Source organism: Oncorhynchus tshawytscha, linkage group LG20 (genome assembly GCF_018296145.1).
Source record: "Oncorhynchus tshawytscha isolate Ot180627B linkage group LG20, Otsh_v2.0, whole genome shotgun sequence".
Taxonomy (NCBI): domain Eukaryota; kingdom Metazoa; phylum Chordata; class Actinopteri; order Salmoniformes; family Salmonidae; genus Oncorhynchus; species Oncorhynchus tshawytscha.
In genome coordinates, this window is record NC_056448.1 from 48,899,221 (window position 1) to 48,919,520 (window position 20,300).

Below are 20,300 nucleotides of genomic sequence, written 5' to 3' on the forward strand. Positions count from 1 at the left end.
CCACAATGAAATACAATGACCACAATGAACCACAATGACCACAATAACCACAATGAAATACAATGACCACAATGAAATACAATGACCACAATGACCACAATGAAATACAATGACCACAATGAAAATACAATGACCACAATGACCACAATGAAATACAATGACCATTTAGATTCATTTAGACCCCTAAGGCTTATTTCCATTGCAGTTCTTTCAGGTAGGCAATATTGACAGTTTACAGTCGTGGCCAAAAGTTTTCAGAAAGACACAAATATTCATTTCCACAAAGTTCGCTGCTGAAGTATAATTACAAGCATTTCACAAGTGTCAAGGGCTTTTATTGACAATTCCATGAAGTTGATGCAAAGAGTCAATATTTGCAGTGTCGACCCTTCTTTTTCAAGACCTCTGCAATCCACCCTGGCATGCTGTCAATTAACTTCTGGGCCACATCCTGACTGATGGCAGACCATTCTTGCATAATCGATGCTTGGAGTTTGTCAGAATTTGTGGGGTTTTGTATGTCCACCCGCCTCTTGAGGATTGACCACAAATTCTCAATGGGATTAAGGTCTGGGGAGTTTCCTGGCCATGGACCCAACATATCGATGTTTTGTTCCCCAAGCCACTTAGTTATCACTTTTGCCTTATGGCAAGGTGCTCCATCATGCTGGAAAAGGCATTGTTCATCACCAAACTGTTCCTGGATGGTTGGGAGAAGTTGCTCCCGGAGGATGTGTTGGTACCATTCTTTATTCATGGCTGTGTTCTTAGGCAAAATTGTGATTGAGCCCACTCCCTTGGCTGAGAAGCAACCCCACACATGAATGGTCTCAGGATGCTTTACTGTTGGCATGACACAGGGACTGATGGTAGCGCTCACCTTGTCTTCTCCGGACAAGCTTTTTTCCAGATGCCCCAAACAATCAGAAAGGCGATTCATCAGCGAAAATGACTTTGTGGTTTCTTTGCTGCCCTTCTTGACACCAGGCCATCCTCAAAACTTTTGGCCACGACTGTACACTGACGCAATGACAGGAGTGGGGTCATAAAGGAGACGGAACCATAACTAGTGTCATCATTTCCATGTGTTGACATGAACTCTGGAGCAGGTGATGGCAACTGTTCAGTAGATTTCAGTACAGTTCAGTACAGTAGTACAGTTCAGTAGATTTCAGTACAGTAGTACAGTTCAGTAGATTTCAGTTCAGTAGTACAGTTCAGTAGTAGATTTCAGTACAGTTCAGTAGATTTCAGTACAGTAGTACAGTTCAGTAGTAGATTTCAGTACAGTTCAGTACAGTAGTACAGTTCAGTAGATTTCAGTACAGCAGTACAGTTCAGTACAGCAGTACAGTTCAGTACAGTAGTACAGTTCAGTACTAGATTTCAGTACAGCAGTACAGTTCAGTACAGCAGTACAGTTCAGTACAGCAGTACAGTTCAGTACTAGATTTCAGTACAGTAGTACAGTTCAGTATTAGATTTCAGTACAGCAGTACAGTTCAGTACTAGATTTCAGTACAGTAGTACAGTTTAGTAGATTTCAGTACAGTTCAGTACAGTAGTTCAGTACAGTTCAGTACAGTAGTACAGTTCAGTACTAGATTTCAGTACAGTTCAGTACTAGATTTCAGTACAGTAGTACAGTTCAGTACTAGATTTCAGTACAGTTCAGTACAGTAGTTCAGTTCAGTACAGTAGTACAGTTCAGTACTAGATTTCAGTACACTAGTACAGTTCAGTACTAGATTTCAGTACAGTTCAGTACTAGATTTCAGTACACTAGTACAGTTCAGTACTAGATTTCAGTACAGTTCAGTACTAGATTTCAGTACACTAGTACAGTTCAGTACTAGATTTCAGTACACTAGTACAGTTCAGTACTAGATTTCAGTACACTAGTACAGTTCAGTACTAGATTTCAGTACACTAGTACAGTTCAGTACTAGATTTCAGTACAGCAGTACAGTACAGTACAGTTCAGTACTAGATTTCAGTACAGCAGTACAGTTCAGTACTAGATTTCAGTACAGCAGTACAGTTCAGTACTAGATTTCAGTACAGTAGTACAGTTCAGTACTAGATTTCAGTACAGCAGTACAGTTCAGTACTAGATTTCAGTACAGCAGTACAGTTCAGTACTAGATTTCAGTACAGCAGTACAGTTCAGTACTAGATTTCAGTACAGCAGTACAGTTCAGTACTAGATTTCAGTACAGCAGTACAGTTCAGTACTAGATTTCAGTACAGTTCAGTACAGTTCAGTACAGTAGTACAGTACAGTTCAGTACTAGATTTTAGTACAGCAGTACAGTTCAGTACAGCAGTACAGTTCAGTACTAGATTTCAGTACAGCAGTACAGTCAGTAGATTTCAGTACAGTTCAGTACAGTAGTTCAGTACAGTTCAGTACAGTAGTACAGTTCAGTAGATTTCAGTACAGTTCAGTACAGTAGTTCAGTACAGTTCAGTACAGTAGTACAGTTCAGTACTAGATTTCAGTACAGTTCAGTACTAGATTTCAGTACAGTAGTACAGTTTAGTAGATTTCAGTACAGTTCAGTACAGTAGTTCAGTACAGTTCAGTACAGTAGTACAGTTCAGTACTAGATTTCAGTACAGTTCAGTACTAGATTTCAGTACAGTAGTACAGTTCAGTACTAGATTTCAGTACACTAGTACAGTTCAGTACTAGATTTCAGTACAGTTCAGTACTAGATTTCAGTACAGCAGTACAGTTCAGTACAGTAGTACAGTACAGTACAGTTCAGTACTAGATTTCAGTACAGCAGTACAGTTCAGTACTAGATTTCAGTACAGCAGTACAGTTCAGTACTAGATTTCAGTACAGCAGTACAGTTCAGTACTAGATTTCAGTACAGCAGTACAGTTCAGTACTAGATTTCAGTACAGCAGTATAGTTCAGTACTAGATTTCAGTACAGCAGTACAGTTCAGTACTAGATTTCAGTACAGCAGTACAGTTCAGTACTAGATTTCAGTACAGCAGTACAGTTCAGTACTAGATTTCAGTACAGCAGTACAGTTCAGTACTAGATTTCAGTACAGTTCAGTACAGTTCAGTACAGGAGTACAGTACAGTTCAGTACTAGATTTCAGTACAGCAGTATAGTTCAGTACTAGATTTCAGTACAGCAGTACAGTTCAGTACTAGATTTCAGTACAGTTCAGTACAGTTCAGTACAGGAGTACAGTACAGTTCAGTAGTAGATTTCAGTACAGTTCAGTAGATTTCAGTACAGTAGTACAGTTCAGTAGTAGATTTCAGTACAGTTCAGTACAGTAGTACAGTTCAGTAGATTTCAGTACAGCAGTACAGTTCAGTACAGCAGTACAGTTCAGTACAGCAGTACAGTTCAGTACTAGATTTCAGTACAGCAGTACAGTTCAGTACTAGATTTCAGTACAGTAGTACAGTTCAGTATTAGATTTCAGTACAGCAGTACAGTTCAGTACTAGATTTCAGTACAGTAGTACAGTTTAGTAGATTTCAGTACAGTTCAGTACTAGATTTCAGTACAGTTCAGTACAGTAGTACAGTACAGTTCAGTACTAGATTTTAGTACAGCAGTACAGTTCAGTACAGCAGTACAGTTCAGTACTAGATTTCAGTACAGCAGTACAGTTCAGTACAGTAGTACAGTACAGTACAGTTCAGTACTAGATTTCAGTACAGCAGTACAGTTCAGTACTAGATTTCAGTACAGCAGTACAGTTCAGTACTAGATTTCAGTACAGCAGTACAGTTCAGTACTAGATTTCAGTACCGTGGAAGGGAGGACAGTAGCAGGAGACACTGAGTTCTCAGTAGCAGTTCAATTGTACCATTACTGATTGGTCTGTTATTCTGTTACCGATTTGGTATCAGAATTAAGACTTTTAATAAATAAAAATGTATATTGGTAAATACACTAACTAATTGGTAGGTCTAGCTTTACTTGTTACTTCTGTGAACTTTTTCCTCCCTCCTGAGGGAGAGAAGTTAGAAAATATCTTAAAAATACAGTATCTGGGTTTTTGGTAACAGAATTACAAGGCAATGTTTCTTAAATGGAAATCTAAGTGTTGATATTAGTTGGCAGGGGTCTTCAACACGATGGTGTTTTGATGTCAGGGGTCTTCAACACGATGGTGTTTTGATGTCAGGGGTCTTCAACACGATGGTGTTTTGATCTCAGGGGTCTTCAACACGTGGTGTTTTGATGTCAGGGGTCTTCAACACGATGGTGTTTTGATGTCAGGGTCTTCAACACGATGGTGTTTTGATGTCAGGGGTCTTCAACACGATGGTGTTTTGATGTATTTTCTGGTGATGTTTGGATTTCTAAGACTCATTTTCCTTCTGTTTGACCAGAAATCTTAGACCATTTTTTTAATGTCCCCTTTTTAAGATGCAACACAGTTGAACAAATATCTCTACGTTAATCCCCCCCCAAAAAGTACTATATAAACTCGATTTCATTTGACACCCAATTTGATATGCTCCTTCTAAACGTCCCACGTTGGTGCTCATGGGTCCTTTTTCCATGAACGTGACCCCTGACCCCTGTGCACTATATAAAGACTACGGTTCCCAGGCACTGCGTTGGTGCTCATGGGTCCTAAAGACAGGACAACGACCATGGTTCCCATTCCCTAGGCAGTCCAAGTAGAGAGTCGAGCAGTTGTGAGGTTTCAGCATGACTTGTTATGTAGGCCATTCACAACCAGCCTTTAGGGTGATTTCATCATAATGTGGGTTACTGAATATGACTCCATTTTATAGAAACACAGGAAAAATTAGGCCAAATTTATACAAATCATGTGTAGCCTGGACTATGTGCGGCCATAGTTCAACAGAAGGCTTGTCAGCTCTCTACACACAGCACTGGGCTTTAAATGACTAGTGGAACTGCATGTGCTGATCCTGAATTTGTCACTGGCAGCCGGTACAGAAACGCTGCCGCTGAAGCCTGGAGGTGCCCTGGCTGGAGGTGCCCTGGCTGGAGGTGCCCTGGCTGGAGGTGCCCTGGCTGGAGGTGCCCTGGCTGGAGGTGCCCTGGCTGGAGGTGCCCTGGCTGGAGGTGCCCTGGCTGGAGGTGCCCTGGCCGTGTGTCTGGAGGTGCCCTGGCTGTGTGGCTGGAGGTGCCCTGGCTGTGAGGCTGGAGGTGCCCTGGCTGGAGGTGCCCTGGCCGTGGTCTGGAGGTGCCCTGGCTGTGAGGCTGGAGGTGCCCTGGCTGTGTGGCTGGAGGTGCCCTGGCTGTGAGGCTGGAGGTGCCCTGGCTGGAGGTGCCCTGGCTGGAGGTGCCCTGGCTGGGGGTGGCCTGGCTGGAGGTGGCCTGGCTGGAGGTGCCCTGGCTGTGTGGCTTGAGGTGCCCTGGAGGTGCCCTGGCTGTGAGGCTGGAGGTGCCCTGGCTGGTTGGCTGGAGGTGCCCTGGCTGGTTGGCTGGAGGTGCCCTGGCTGTGTGGCTGGAGGTGCCCTGGCTGTGTGGCTGGAGGTGCCCTGGCTGGTTGGCTGGTGGTTCCCTGGCTGTGTGGCTTGAGGTGCCCTGGAGGTGCCCTGGCTGTGAGGCTGGAGGTGCCCTGGCTGTGAGGCTGGAGGTGCCCTGGCTGTGTGGCTGGAGGTGCCCTGGCTGGTTGGCTGGAGGTGCCCTGGCTGGTTGGCTGGAGGTGCCCTGGCTGGTTGGCTGGTGGTTCCCTGGCTGGTTGGCTGGAGGTGCCCTGGCTGGTTGGCTGGAGGTGCCCTGGCTGTGTGGCTGGAGGTGCCCTGGCTGGTTGGCTGGTGGTTCCCTGGCTGTGTGGCTGGAGGTGCCCTGGCTGGTTGGCTGGTGGTCCCCTGGCTGTGTGGCTGGAGGTGCCCTGGCTGGTTGGCTGGTGGTTCCCTGGCTGTGTGGCTGGAGGTGCCCTGGCTGGTTGGCTGGTGGTTCCCTGGCTGTGTGGCTGTGTGGCTGGAGGTGCCCTGGCTGGGTAAATCTGTATGGACAAAACAGTGGATGAGGGGTCCAGACCTAGGTTCTTATTCCGACTAGTATACTACTTGATAATAAGTTACTCGTTGTCTTTTGCATCACACTAGTCTGGCCACTTTATTGTAATCCTGCTGTGTGGATTCTGACTGTCTGACACTTCTGATGATGGTAAAGGAAGTCACAGTCCCATTTCTCCCTATGCCTGAGGCAGGGCAGGAGCCGTATGGTAGCAACCTAGAGGACAGTCAGTCAGGGTCCTGAACATAGAGGGAGGTTATAACTGGTCATGAGTGAACTTCTAACATGGAAACAAACCTGACAAGCAATTTGAACATGTGATTGATTAGCCTGAAATACAATAGTAGGCCAATGTATTGATGGATTTTCAATGTATTGATGGATTGCAGACACATGATGTGTCTGTCTTTCAGGAGGCCCTACAAAGGATAATAACCACGTTGGCCAATAAAAATGAGGACCTCCATAACTTCATGGAAACACTTAGTCACTCTCTGGCCGGTGTCCAGGTAAGACACATAATAACACTCACAATGGATGTGATCACATTAAGCATAACATAAAGCAATATTAACCGTGAAATCACAATTTTGTACAGTAACTTCCAAATATACCATATTAATCAATCAAATCATCAAATATGAAATGTTACTCTATAGAGTAGTGAGGCAGAGATTGATTCTGGGTGCAAAGATGAATCAATATGTGTGATTGTGACAGGTGAACTCCACACAGGTGGTGTCCGACCTGGAGGAGGAGTTTGACAGGTTATTCACCATCCTGGTTGAGATGAAGGAGAGCATGATCAACACCATCAAACAGGAAGGGGCCAAGAAGACACAGGAAATACAGGTACCTGACCCCTAACCCCTGACCCCTAACCCCTAATCCAACACCATCAAACAGGAAGGGGCCAAGAAGGCTCACGAGCTACAGGTACCTGACCCCTCACCCCTAACCCAACAGCATCAAACAGGAAGGGGCCAAGAAGACACAGGAACTACAGGTACCTGACCCCTAACCCCTGACCCCTAACCCAACACCATCAAACAGGAAGGGGCCAAGAAGGCTCACGAGCTACAGGTACCTGACCCCTAACCCCTAACCCAACAGCATCAAACAGGAAGGGGCCAGAAGGCTCACGAGCTACAGGTACCTGACCCTAAACCCAACCTTAACCCAAACCCCAACACACAGGAATAGGTCTGTAAATCCTAGGAGCTACAGGGATCAACAGACAGCCTACTACTGTCTCATGTCCCTGTGACATACTACAGACTGAGAGGACTTGTCTCATGTCCCTGTGACATACTACAGACTGAGAGGACTTGTCTCATGTCCATGTGACCTACTACAGACTGAGAGGACTTGTCTCATGTCCCTGTGACCTACTACAGACTGAGAGGATTTGTCTCATGTCCCTGTGACATACTACAGACTGAGAGGACTTGTCTCATGTCCCTGTGACCTACTACAGACTGAGAGGACTTGTCTCATGTCCCTGTGACCTACTACAGACTGAGAGGACTTGTCTCATGTCCATGTGACCTACTACAGACTGAGAGGACTTGTCTCATGTCCCTGTGACCTACTACAGACTGAGAGGATTTGTCTCATGTCCCTGTGACATACTACAGACTGAGAGGACTTGTCTCATGTCCCTGTGACCTACTACAGACTGAGATGACTTGTCTCATGTCCATGTGACATACTACAGACTGAGAGGACTTGTCTCATGTCCCTGTGACATACTACAGACTGAGAGGATTTGTCTCATGTGTACAGTAGTGAATGCAATACCTGGGAGGCTCCTGTGACGTGTGTATCTGGCATCAGCCCTGGTGTGTGTGTGTCTGGAATCAGCCCTGGTGTGTGTGTATCTGGCATCAGCCCTGGTGTGTGTGTATCTGGCATCAACCCTGGTGTGTGTGTGTATCTGGCATCAGCCCTGGTGTGTGTGTATCTGGCATCAGCCCTGGTGTGTGTGTGTGTATCTGGCATCAACCCTGGTGTGTGTGTGTATCTGGCATCAACCCTGGTGTGTGTGTGTCTGGCATCAGCCCTGGTGTGTGTGTGTCTGGAATCAGCCCTGGTGTGTGTGTATCTGGCATCAACCCTGGTGTGTGAATCTGGCATCAACCCTGGTGTATCTGGCATCAGCCCTGGTGTGTGTGTGTATCTGGCATCAACCCTGGTGTGTGTGTATCTGGCATCAACCCTGGTGTATCTGGCATCAGCCCTGGTGTGTGTGTGTGTGTATCTGGCATCAGCCCTGGTGTGTATCTGGCATCAGCCCTGGTGTGTGTGTGTATCTGGCATCAGCCCTGGTGTGTGTGTGTGTATCTGGCATCAGCCCTGGTGTGTGTGTGTGTATCTGGCATCAGCCCTGGTGTGTGTGTGTGTATCTGGCATCAGCCCTGGTGTGTATCTGGCATCAGCCCTGGTGTGTGTGTGTGTGTGTGTATCTGGCATCAGCCCTGGTGTGTGTGTATCTGGCATCAGCCCTGGTGTGTGTGTGTGTGTATATATCTGGCATCAACCCTGGTGTGTATATATCTGGCATCAACCCTGGTGTGTGTGTATCTGGCATCAGCCCTGGCATGTGTGTATCTGGCATCAGCCCTGGTGTGTGTATCTGGCATCATCCCTGGTGTGTGTGTATCTGGCATCAGCCCTGGTGTGTGTGTGTATCTGGCTTCAGCCCTGGTGTGTGTGTGTATCTGGCATCAGCCCTGGTGTGTGTGTATCTGGCATCAGCTCTGGTGTGTGTGTGTGTATCTGGCATCAGCCCTGGCGTGTGTGTATCTGGCATCAGCCCTGGTGTGTGTGTGTATCTGGCATCAGCCCTGGTGTGTGTGTGTGTCTGGCATCAGCCCCAGGTGTGTGTGTGTATCTGGCATCAGCCCTGGTGTGTGTGTGTGTATCTGGCATCAGCCCTGGTGTGTGTGTGTGTGTGTGTGTGTGTGTGTGTATCTGGCATCAGCCCTGGTGTGTGTGTGTGGCATCAGCCCTGGTGTGTGTGTGTGTGGCATCAGCCCTGGTGTGTGTGTATCTGGCATCAACCCTGGTGTGTGTGGGTATCTGGCATCAACCCTGGTGTGTGTGTGTCTGGCATCAACCCTGGTGTGTGTGTGTGTATCTGGCATCAGCCCTGGTGTGTGTGTGTATCTGGCATCAGCCCTGGTGTGTGTGTGTGTGTGTGTGTGTGTCTGGCATCAGCCCTGGTGTGTGTGTGTCTGGCATCAACCCTGGTGTGTGTGTGTGTGTGTGTGTGTGTGTGTGTGTGTGCGCATCTGGCATCAGCCCTGGTGTGTGTGTCTGGCATCAGCCCTGGCATCAGCCCTGGTGTGTGTGTGTCTGGCATCAACCCTGGTGTGTGTGTGTGTGTGTGTGTGTGTGTGTGTGTGTGTGTGTCTGGCATCAGCCCTGGTGTGTGTGTATCTGGCATCAGCCCTGGTGTGTGTGTGTCTGGCATCAACCCTGGTGTGTGTGTGTGTGGCATCAACCCTGGTGTGTGTGTGTGTGTGTGTGTGTGTGTGTGTATCTGGCATCAGCCCTGGTGTGTGTGTGTATCTGGCATCAGCCCTGGTGTGTGTGTGTATCTGGCATCAGCCCTGGTGTGTGTGTATCTGGCATCAGCCCTGGTGTGTGTGTGTCTGGCATCAACCCTGGTGTGTGTGTGGCATCAGCCCTGGTGTGTGTGTGTCTGGCATCAACCCTGTGTGTGTGTGTATCTGGCATCAACCCTGGTGTGTGTGTATCTGGCATCAGCCCTGGTGTGTGTGTGTCTGGCATCAGCCCTGGTGTGTGTGTCTGGCATCAGCCCTGGTGTGTGTGTGTATCTGGCGTCTTCTCAGGAATTTACGACCTCTGACCACAGCAGCCTAGTTGAAGGAGGCAAGGGGGGGTTGCTATACTCAGAGGCCAACGTCAGGACACCCTCTACCCCCTCTCACCCCTCTACTCCTCTCACTCCTCTACCCCTCCCTCAGACAGCCTGGGTTGTGTGTGATGTTGTAGTGTCTCCATACACCCCTCTCTCAGACAGCCTGGGGTGTGTGTGATGTCATCGTGCTGCTATGGCAGTTCTCTGGCCAACTCTCTAAGTCGATTGAGCAGGAACAAAAAGTGTCTGAAATTACCCCCAGATATGAGATTCCCCATTGTCCCTCTTTGTAGGGTGAGCGCTGCCTGGTATTCTGTTTCCCGTTACATCCAACTCACTTCACACCCAGTATCAACTCGCATACTCATGTCTCATCATGTGACTCAGGAAAACATGTATTTTCATCAGTTAAATGAATAACATACACCTGTTTTTGTTTAATTTATTCTTTGTTAAATGCGTGCCAGTGGCACCGACCTTTTTGAAAGACTAAACCACAGCATGACCACCATGTTGTTAATGATTCGTTTTCATTCAACACTCCAAGAGCTAGATTTTGTTTTGCCAGCATTCACCATTATTATGAGTTTGTCTGTCAGCTGACGAACCAAAATGTTATTGTGTCACTGTGAGCTTATCTAGCCTTTACCAACCAAGAAGGTGTTCTGTTAACCCCCCCCCCTCTCTGGTCCTCTCTCCTTGGGGTAATTGTTCCGTTTCCCCCTCCTCCTCTCTGGTCCCCTCTCCTTGGGGTTATCGTTCTGTTCCCCCTCCCCCTCTCTCTGGTCCTCTCTCCTTGGGGTAATTGTTCCATTTCCCCCTCTCTGTCCTCTCTCCTTGGGGTAATTGTTCCATTTCCCCCTCTCTGGTCCTCTCTCCTTGGGGTAATTGTTCCATTTCCCCTCTCTGGTCCCCTCTCCTTGGGGTTATCGTTCTGTTCCCCCTCCCCCTCTGGTCCTCTATCCTTGGGGTCCGTTTCCCCCTCCTCTCTGGTCCCCTCTCCTTGGGGTTAATCGTTCTGTTCCCCCTCCCCCTCTCTGGTCCTCTCTCCTTGGGGTAATTGTTCCATTTCCCCCTCTCTGGTCCTCTCTCCTTGGGATAATTGTTCCATTTCCCCCTCTCTGGAACTCTCTCCTTGGGGTAATTGTTCCATTTCCCCCTCTCTGGTCCTCTCTCCTTGGGATAATTGTTCCATTTCCCCCTCTCTGGTCCTCTCTCCTTGGGATAATTGTTCCATTTCCCCCTCTCTGGTCCTCTCTCCTTGGGGTAATTGTTCCGTTTCCCCCTCTCTGGTCCTCTCTCCTTGGGGTAATTGTTCCATTTCCCCCTCTCTGGTCCTCTCTCCTTGGGGTAATTGTTCCATTTCCCCCTCTCTGGTCCTCTCTCCTTGGGGTAATTGTTCCGTTTCCCCCTTTCTGGTCCCCTCTCCTTGGGGTAATTGTTCCGTTTCCCCCCTCCTCCTCTCTGGTCCCCTCTCCTTGGGGTTATCGTTCTGTTCCCCCCTCCCCCTCTCTGGTCCTCTCTCCTTGGGGTAATTGTTCGTTTCCGTTCCCCCTCCCCTCTCTCCTCTTTCCCCCTCTCTGGTCCTCTCTCCTTGGGGTAATTGTTCCGTTTCCCCCTCTCTGGTTCCCCTTGGGGTAATTGTTCCGTTTCCCCCTCTCTGGTCCTCTCTCCTTGGGGTAATCGTTCCATTTCCCCCCCTCCCCCTCTCTGGTCCCCTCTCCTTGGGGTAATCGTTCCATTTCCCCCTCCCCTCTCTGGTCCCCTCTCCTTGGGGTAATCGTTCTGTTCTCCTCTGGTCCTCTCTCCTTGGGGTAATTGTTCCATTTCCCCCTCTCTGGTCCTCTCTCCTTGGGATAATTGTTCCATTTCCCCCTCTCTGGAACTCTCTCCTTGGGGTAATTGTTCCATTTCCCCCTCTCTGGTCCTCTCTCCTTGGGGTAATTGTTCCATTTCCCCCTCTCTGGTCCTCTCTCCTTGGGGTAATTGGTAATTGTTCCATTTCCCCCTCTCTGGTCCTCTCTCCTTGGAGGTAATCATTCCGTCCCCCCCTCCTCCTCTCTGGTCCTCTCTCCTTGGGGTCCCAGGAACCTGAGAGGAGACTTAGCAATAGCAGCTGATCATCTTTCTGTTAGCTGACCATGAAGACCTGTGTACCCTATTCCCTATATACTGTAGTGTACCCTATTCCCTATATGCTGTCCTATATACTATAGTGCACTCCATTCCCTATATACTGTAGTGCAGTACTGTTGACCAGGGCCCATCCATAGGGATCTGGTTAAAAGTAGTGCACCATATAGGGAACAGAGACACATCCTCAGTCTGACTCAGCAGAGACTTCAGGCTGACTGCCAAACACACAGCACTTCCAGAGGGAAGGATATTGTCTTTTTAGCTTTGACCTTTTTGAGAAGGACATTGAACAGCACTGCAGTCAGCAGCTAGATAGAGAACCAAGATGTATTATGTCTTAAAGGCCCAGGGTCGTCAAAATGTTTTTTTTTTCCCGTATCATATTGTACAACAGTGAACATTATATTTTCAACCAGCAACAATCAAGAAATAACAATCTACACAGGACCTTCTAATCAGCAGGTTTATATGGGTGGGAGTTTCAGGACCTTCTAATCAGCAGGTTTATATGGGTGGGAGTTTCAGGACCTTCCAATCAGCAGGTTTATATGGGTGGGAGTTTCAGGACCTTCTAATTAGCAGGTTTATATGGGTGGGAGTTTCAGGTTTATATGGGTGGGAGTTTCAGGACCTTCCAATCAGCAGGTTTATATGGGTGGGAGTTTCAGGACTGTCTAATCAGCAGGTTTATATGGGTGGGAGTTTCAGGACTGTCTAATCAGCAGGTTTATATGACCTTCTAATCAGGTTTATATGGGTGGGAGTTTCAGGTTTATATGGGTGGGAGTTTCAGGACCTTCTAATCAGCAGGTTAATATGGGTGGGAGTTTCAGGACTGTCTAATCAGCAGGTTTATATGGGTGGGAGTTTCAGGACTGTCTAATCAGCAGGTTTATATGGGTGGGAGTTTCAGGACCTTCTAATCAGCAGGTTTATATGGGTGGGAGTTTCAGGACCTTCTAATCAGCAGGTTTATATGGGTGGGGGTTTCAGCTTCCCTTGGTGACATCACCATGTGGTCAAGTGGTTAATACACCAATAGCAAACCTCTCTGCCAATAACAGCAAGGTGAGGGCCCTGGGAGTCTGGTGCCAGGAAAATAACCTCTCCCTCAATGTCAACAAAACAAAAGGAGCTGATCGTGGACTTCAGGAAACAGCAGAGGGAGCACACCCCCTATCCACATGGCCGGACCGCAGTGGAGAAGGTGGAAAGTTCCTCGGCGTACACATCACTGACGATCTGAAATGGTCCACCCACACAGACAGGGTGGTGAAGAAGGTGTAGCAGCGCCTCTTCAACCTCAGGAGGCTGAAGAAATTTTACTTGGCCCCTAAAACCCTCACAAATGTTTACAGATGCACAATTGAGAGCATCTTGTCGAGCTATATCATCGTACAGCAACTGCACCGACTGGTACGGCCACTGCACCGCCCGCAACTGCAAGGCTATCCAGAGGGTGGTGCGGTCTGCACAACGCATCACCGGGGGCAAACTACCTGCCCTCCAGGACATCTACACCACCCGATGTCACAGGAAGGCCATAAAGATCATCAAGGACATCAACCATCCGAGCCACTGCCTGTTCACCCCGCTATCATCCAGAAGGCGCGGTCAGTACAGGTGCATCAAAGCTGGGACCGAGAGACTGAAAAACAGCTTCTATCTCAAGGCCATCAGACTGTTAAATAGCCACAACTACCTGGCTTCCACCCGGCTACTCAACCCTGCACCTTAGAGACTGCTGCTCTATATACATAAACATGGAATCACTGGTCACTTTAATAATGTTTACATCCTGCTTTACTCATCTCATATGTACATCCTGTATTCTACTCTACTGTATTTTAGTCTATGTCACTCCGACATGGCTCAATCTAATATTTATATATTTCTAAATTCCATTCTTTTAGATCTGTGTGTATTGTTTGTAGATACTACTTTACTGTTGGACTTAGGAACACAAGCATTTTGCTACATCTGCTAAATTTATGCATGTGACCAATCAAATTAGATGTCCAGTTTTCCACTCACCCCTCGGCAATTCCCAGACAGTCCTGGCAAAATCCTTGCATGAGAAATACTTTTTTGCTGAAAAAATTAGTTTGGAAATGAATTGTATTAATTCATTTGGAAATCTATTACATACAGTAAGGTACTTAATTGTTACCCAGAAAGGATTTGATATTGATATAAAAACAGCTGCATTGGGCCTTTGAACAGAAACAAACTGAATGTTCTGTAACAGCTCATTATTTCCATCTTTGTTTCCCCTTTGTTCCATAGAATCAACTGACCCAGAGCAGTGACGCCTTGGAGAGTGCCGAGGAGCTCCTGGAGTTCGCCAACAATGCTCTGGATGTTCAAGACGAGGACGAGTTCACTAAGGTAGAGGCTGCTGGTCTGTGACATCATACAGGATACAGGATGTGGTGTGAAACGACAGCATCTCATTGGCTGTCTAAAGGCCTTTAGACAAGAAGATTATTTGAATGTGATCAGCTGACAAGGGAAACCAGGAAGTAGGTAAAGGTCAACGTTGAATGCTGCTGGGGGAAATGAGGCAAGAAAATGTTGGCCTCATCCAGCTAAATTTGGTAGATTGTAGTCCTCGTTCTAAAGTGAAAGTTTGTTTGATTGTTTTGGATTTGTTTCTAAATACAATGTGATTAAATGAATGGAAATTAATGACAACGTTTTTGTTTTAACAAGCTTAAAATATAATTTTAAAGGTGACCCATGTAGAATGGTTCTCTTAATTAAACTAACAAACATGATTTCCCCCCCCTTCTCAATTTCCTATATAATATTTTCAGAATCTTAAAGTGGAACTGACAGTGTTTTAACAACATGAGTCTTATTAGAATCTGTATCTGTATCTTTATTTAACCAGGCAAGTCAGTTAAGAACAAATTCTTATTTTCAATGATGGCCTAGGAACAGTGGGTTAACTGCCTGTTCAGGGGCAGAATGACAGATTTGTACCTTGTCAGCTCGGGGATTTGAACTTCAAATCAAATCAAATCAAATTTTATTTGTCACATACACATGGTTAGCAGATGTTAATGCGAGTGTAGCGAAATGCTTGTGCTTCTAGTTCCGACAATGCAGTAATAACGAACAAGTAATCTAACTAACAATTCCAAAAAAACTACTGTCTTATACAGTGTAAGGGGATAAAGAATATGTACATAAGGATATATGAATGAGTGATGGTACAGAGCAGCATAGGCAAGATACAGTAGATGATATCGAGTACAGTATATACATATGAGATGAGTATGTAAACCAAGTGGCATAGTTAAAGTGGCTAGTGATACATGTATTACATAAGGATGCAGTCGATGATATAGAGTACAGTATCTACGTATGCATATGAGATGAATAATGTAGGGTAAGTAACATTATATAAGGTAGCATTGTTTAAAGTGGCTAGTGATATATTTACATCATTTCCCATCAATTCCCATTATTAAAGTGGCTGGAGTAGAGTCAGTGTCATTGACAGTGTGTTGGCAGTAGCCACTCAATGTTAGTGGTGGCTGTTTAACAGTCTGATGGCCTTGAGATAGAAGCTGTTTTTCAGTCTCTCGGTCCCAGCTTTGATGCACCTGTACTGACCTCGCCTTCTGGATGACAGCGGGGTGAACAGGCAGTGGCTCGGGTGGTTGATGTCCTTGATGATCTTTATGGCCTTCCTGTAGCATCGGGTGGTGTAGGTGTCCTGGAGGGCAGGTAGTTTGCCCCCGGTGATGCGTTGTGCAGACCTCACTACCCTCTGGAGAGCCTTACGGTTGAGGGCGGTGCAGTTGCCATACCAGGCGGTGATACAGCCCGCCAGGATGCTCTCGATTGTGCATCTGTAGAAGTTTGTGAGTGCTTTTGTTGACAAGCCGAATTTCTTCAGCCTCCTGAGGTTGAAGAGGCGCTGCTGCGCCTTCCTCACGATGCTGTCTGTGTGAGTGGACCAATTCAGTTTGTCTGTGATGTGTATGCCGAGGAACTTAAAACTTGCTACCCTCTCCACTACTGTTCCATCGATGTGGATGGGGGGGTGTTCCCTCTGCTGTTTCCTGAAGTCCACAATCATCTCCTTAGTTTTGTTGACGTTGAGTGTGAGGTTATTTTCCTGACACCACACTCCGAGGGCCCTCACCTCCTCCCTGTAGGCCGTCTCGTCGTTGTTGGTAATCAAGCCTACCACTGTTGTGTCGTCCGCAATCTTGATGATTGAGTTGGAGGCGTGCATGGCCACGCAGTCGTGGGTGAACAGGGAGTACAGGAGAGGGCTCAGAACGCACCCTTGTGGGGCCCCTGTGTTGAGGATCAGCGGGGAGGAGATGTTGTTGCCTACCCTCACCACCTGGGGGCGGCCCGTCAGGAAGTCCAGAACCCAGTTGCACAGGGCGGGGTCGAGACCCAGGGTCTCGAGCTTGATGACGAGCTTGGAGGGTACTATGGTGTTGAATGCCGAGCTGTAGTCGATGAACAGCATTCTCACATAGGTATTCCTCTTGTCCAGATGGGTTTGCAACCTTCCGGTTACTAGTCCACCGCTCTAACCACGAGGCTACCCTGCCGCCTCTACACTCTAACCACTAGGCTACCTGCCTCCTCTACACTCTAACCACTAGGCTACCTGCCTCCTCTACACTCTAACCACTAGGCTACCTGCCACCTCTACACTCTAACCACTAGGCTACCTGCCGCCTCTACACTCTAACCACTAGACTACCTGCCACCTCTACACTCTAACCACTAGGCTACCTGCCACCTCTACACTCTAACCACTAGGCTACCTGCCGCCTCTACACTCTAACCACTAGGCTACCTGCCGCCTCTACACTCTAACCACTAGGCTACCTGCCACCTCTACACTCTAACCACTAGACTACCTGCTGCCTCTACACTCTAACCACTAGGCTACCTGCCACCTCTACACTCTAACCACTAGGCTACCTGCCACCTCTACACTCTAACCACTAGACTACCTACCTCCTCTACACTCTAACCACTAGGCTACCTACCTCCTCTACACTCTAACCACGAGGCTACCCTGCCGCCCCTTTTTTTTTGGACTCGCAAGAAGTGTATTGGTGAATTATAGTAATCAAGCGTTGAACTGCATCCATCTATTCTGCCAACAATATCTCACTGTACGTTATGGGATGTAGAGTTAAATAAAACCTTTTTTCTAAGAGTCTTTATAAAGTTGGTTTTGTAGCATAAACTAGGATTTTTTTTACATTTTTGACTGGTATTATGATTGTCTTGTTTATTTCATTTCTGCAAAGTAGTTGAAAGGCGGTCAGTTCCACTTCAACTAATGTTTAAATCCACAGTCATGCTGGTTTTTCTGTGTGATGGTGATCACCATGCTCTACTCAGCTTCCCATTGGCTATGAGTGTGAGGGCACAGCTTCCCATTGGCTATGAGTGTGAGGGCACAGCTTCCCATTGGCTATGAGTGTGAGGGCACAGCTTCCCATTGGCTATGAGTGTGAGGGCACAGCTTCCCATTGGCTATGAGTGTGAGGGCACAGCTTCCCATTGGCTATGAGTGTGAGGGCACAGCTTCCCATTGGGTATGAGTGTGAGGGCACAGCTTCCCATTGGCTATGAGTGTGAGGGCACAGCTTCCCATTGGCTATGAGTGTGAGGGCACAGCTTCCCATTGGGTATGAGTGTGAGGGCACAGCTTCCCATTGGGTATGAGTGTGAGGGCACAGCTTCCCATTGGGTATGAGTGTGAGGGCACAGCTTCCCATTGGGTATGAGTGTGAGGGCACAGCTTCCCATTGGGTATGAGTGTGAGGGCACAGCTTCCCATTGGGTATGAGTGTGAGGGCACAGCTTCCCATTGGGTATGAGTGTGAGGGCACAGCTTCCCATTGGGTATGAGTGTGAGGGCACAGCTTCCCATTGGCTATGAGTGTGAGGGCACAGCTTCCCATTGGCTATGAGTGTGAGGGCACAGCTTCCCATTGGCTATGAGTGTGAGGGCACAGCTTCCCATTGGCTATGAGTGTGAGGGCACAGCTTCCCATTGGGTATGAGTGTGAGGGCACAGCTTCCCATTGGGTATGAGTGTGAGGGCACAGCTTCCCATTGGCTATGAGTGTGAGGGCACAGCTTCCCATTGGGTATGAGTGTGAGGGCACAGCTTCCCATTGGGTATGAGTGTGAGGGCACAGCTTCCCATTGGGTATGAGTGTGAGGGCACAGCTTCCCATTGGCTATGAGTGTGAGGGCACAGCTTCCCATTGGGTATGAGTGTGAGGGCACAGCTTCCCATTGGGTATGAGTGTGAGGGCACAGCTTCCCATTGGCTATGAGTGTGAGGGCACAGCTTCCCATTGGCTATGAGTGTGAGGGCACAGCTTCCCATTGGCTATGAGTGTGAGGGCACAGCTTCCCATTGGGAGTGTGAGGGCACAGCTTCCCATTGGGTATGAGTGTGAGGGCACAGCTTCCCATTGGGTATGAGTGTGAGGGCACAGCTTCCCATTGGCTATGAGTGTGAGGGCATTGGGTATGAGTGTGAGGGCAGCTTCCCATTGGCTATGATGAGTGTGAGGGCACAGCTTCCCATTGGCTATGAGTGTGAGGGCACAGCTTCCCATTGGCTATGAGTGTTCCCATTGGGTAGGGCACAGCTTCCCATTGGTGTGAGGGCACAGCTTCCCATTGGGTATGAGTGTGAGGGCTATGAGTGTGAGGGCACAGCTTCCCATTGGCTATGAGTGTGAGGGCACAGCTTCCCATTGGGTATGAGTGTGAGGCTTCCCATTGGGTATGAGTGTGAGGGCACAGCTTCCCATTGGGTATGAGTGTGAGGGCACAGCTTCCCATTGGGTATGAGTGTGAGGGCACAGCTTCCCATTGGGTATGAGTGTGAGGGCACAGCTTCCCATTGGAGTGTGAGGGCACAGCTTCCCATTGAGTGTGAGGGCACAGCTTCCCATTGGGTATGAGTGTGAGGGCACAGCTTCCCATTGGCTATGAGTGTGAGGGCACAGCTTCCCATTGGGTATGAGTGTGAGGGCACAGCTTCCCATTGGCTATGAGTGTGAGGGCCCTGCCTGCCTGCGTGTCTGTGTCCACTACAGCCACTGTGCAGAACGCTGCTGCATGCCCACCAACCTGCATGTCTGTACTAACCAACTCTTCTTCTTTCTCCTATACGCTCCTCTTCTTCTTCCAAGGCTGCCAAGCAGATCAAAGATAGGTAGGTATACTCGTCCCTTGTCTAGTCTGTGGACATGTCTGTTATCGGCTGCAGTGAGAAGCCTTGCTTCGTGCATAGTTGAGATAGATAGTTTAGCACATGTATTTTTGTTCTTTTCATCACTAGTCCGACGTCAGTGAACTGATAGTGACATGTACTTGACCTAAACTACCATTCAAAAGTTTGGTGTCACTGAGAAATGTCCTTGTTTTTATACATTTCTTCAATAATAGCACATTTTTTGTCCATTAAATAACATCAAATGGATCAGAAATACAGTGTAGACATTGTATATGTTGTAAATGACTATACAAACCTTTGAATGGTAGTGGTTACATGGTTACATGTCATGTGTGGTTACATGTTATGTGTGGTTACATGGTTACATGTTATGTGTGGTTACATGTTATGTGTGGTTACATGTTATGTGTGGTTACATGTTATGTGTGGTTACATGTTATGTGTGGTTACATGGTTACATGTTATGTGTGGTTACATGTTAAGTGTGGTTACATGTTATGTGTGGTTACATGGTTACATGGTTACATGTTATGTGTGGTTACATGTCATGTGTGGTTACATGGTTACATGTTATGTGTGTTTGCTGTGACTGATCCCAGGTAAGTGATGTGGTGTGTGTGTCTATGTTAGCTGGAGGGTGGTCTGAAAGACCCCACACACCAGAACGATGATAGATAGTACCCGTGCCGCTGACCAGAATATAATTAGTAGAATATATTTAGTAGAATCATCAAAAACAACCATTGCTCATCGGCAGCCAGAAGGTGTTGCCAATAACACACTGTAGTCACAGCAACGGCTTCCTTCTGCCCTCTACTGTTTCAGCTGGTGGTGTTAGTCTCACTGTGCCTTGTTCCTCCCTACAGGGTAACCATGGCCTCAGCCTTCAGACTGACCATGAAGCCCAAGGTCACAGACAACATGAACCATCTGATGGTGGACTTTACCCAGGAGAGACAACTTCTCCAGAACCTCAAGTTCCTGCCTGGTACGTGATGAGACTATCCCAAATGACACCCTGTTCCCTATACGGTGCACTACGT

At 47.5% G+C, this 20,300-nt stretch overlaps 1 protein-coding gene across 4 annotated transcripts in view; it reads left to right on the top strand.

Annotated features, from left to right (window-relative positions):
• Positions 1-20,300, top strand: part of LOC112219958 (FSD1-like protein) — a 65,919-nt gene that overhangs the window by 12,430 nt on the left and 33,189 nt on the right. For 3 of the 4 annotated variants that reach the window (XM_042302767.1, XM_042302770.1, XM_042302769.1), the window contains exons 2-6: positions 6,400-6,495; positions 6,707-6,838; positions 14,295-14,396; positions 19,214-19,236; positions 20,124-20,245. In XM_042302767.1, the coding sequence (XP_042158701.1) occupies positions 6,400-6,495; positions 6,707-6,838; positions 14,295-14,396; positions 19,214-19,236; positions 20,124-20,245 (475 nt within the window). The remainder of the gene's footprint in view (positions 1-6,399; positions 6,496-6,706; positions 6,839-14,294; positions 14,397-19,213; positions 19,237-20,123; positions 20,246-20,300) is intronic. The other variant, XM_042302768.1, reaches the window with a different exon arrangement.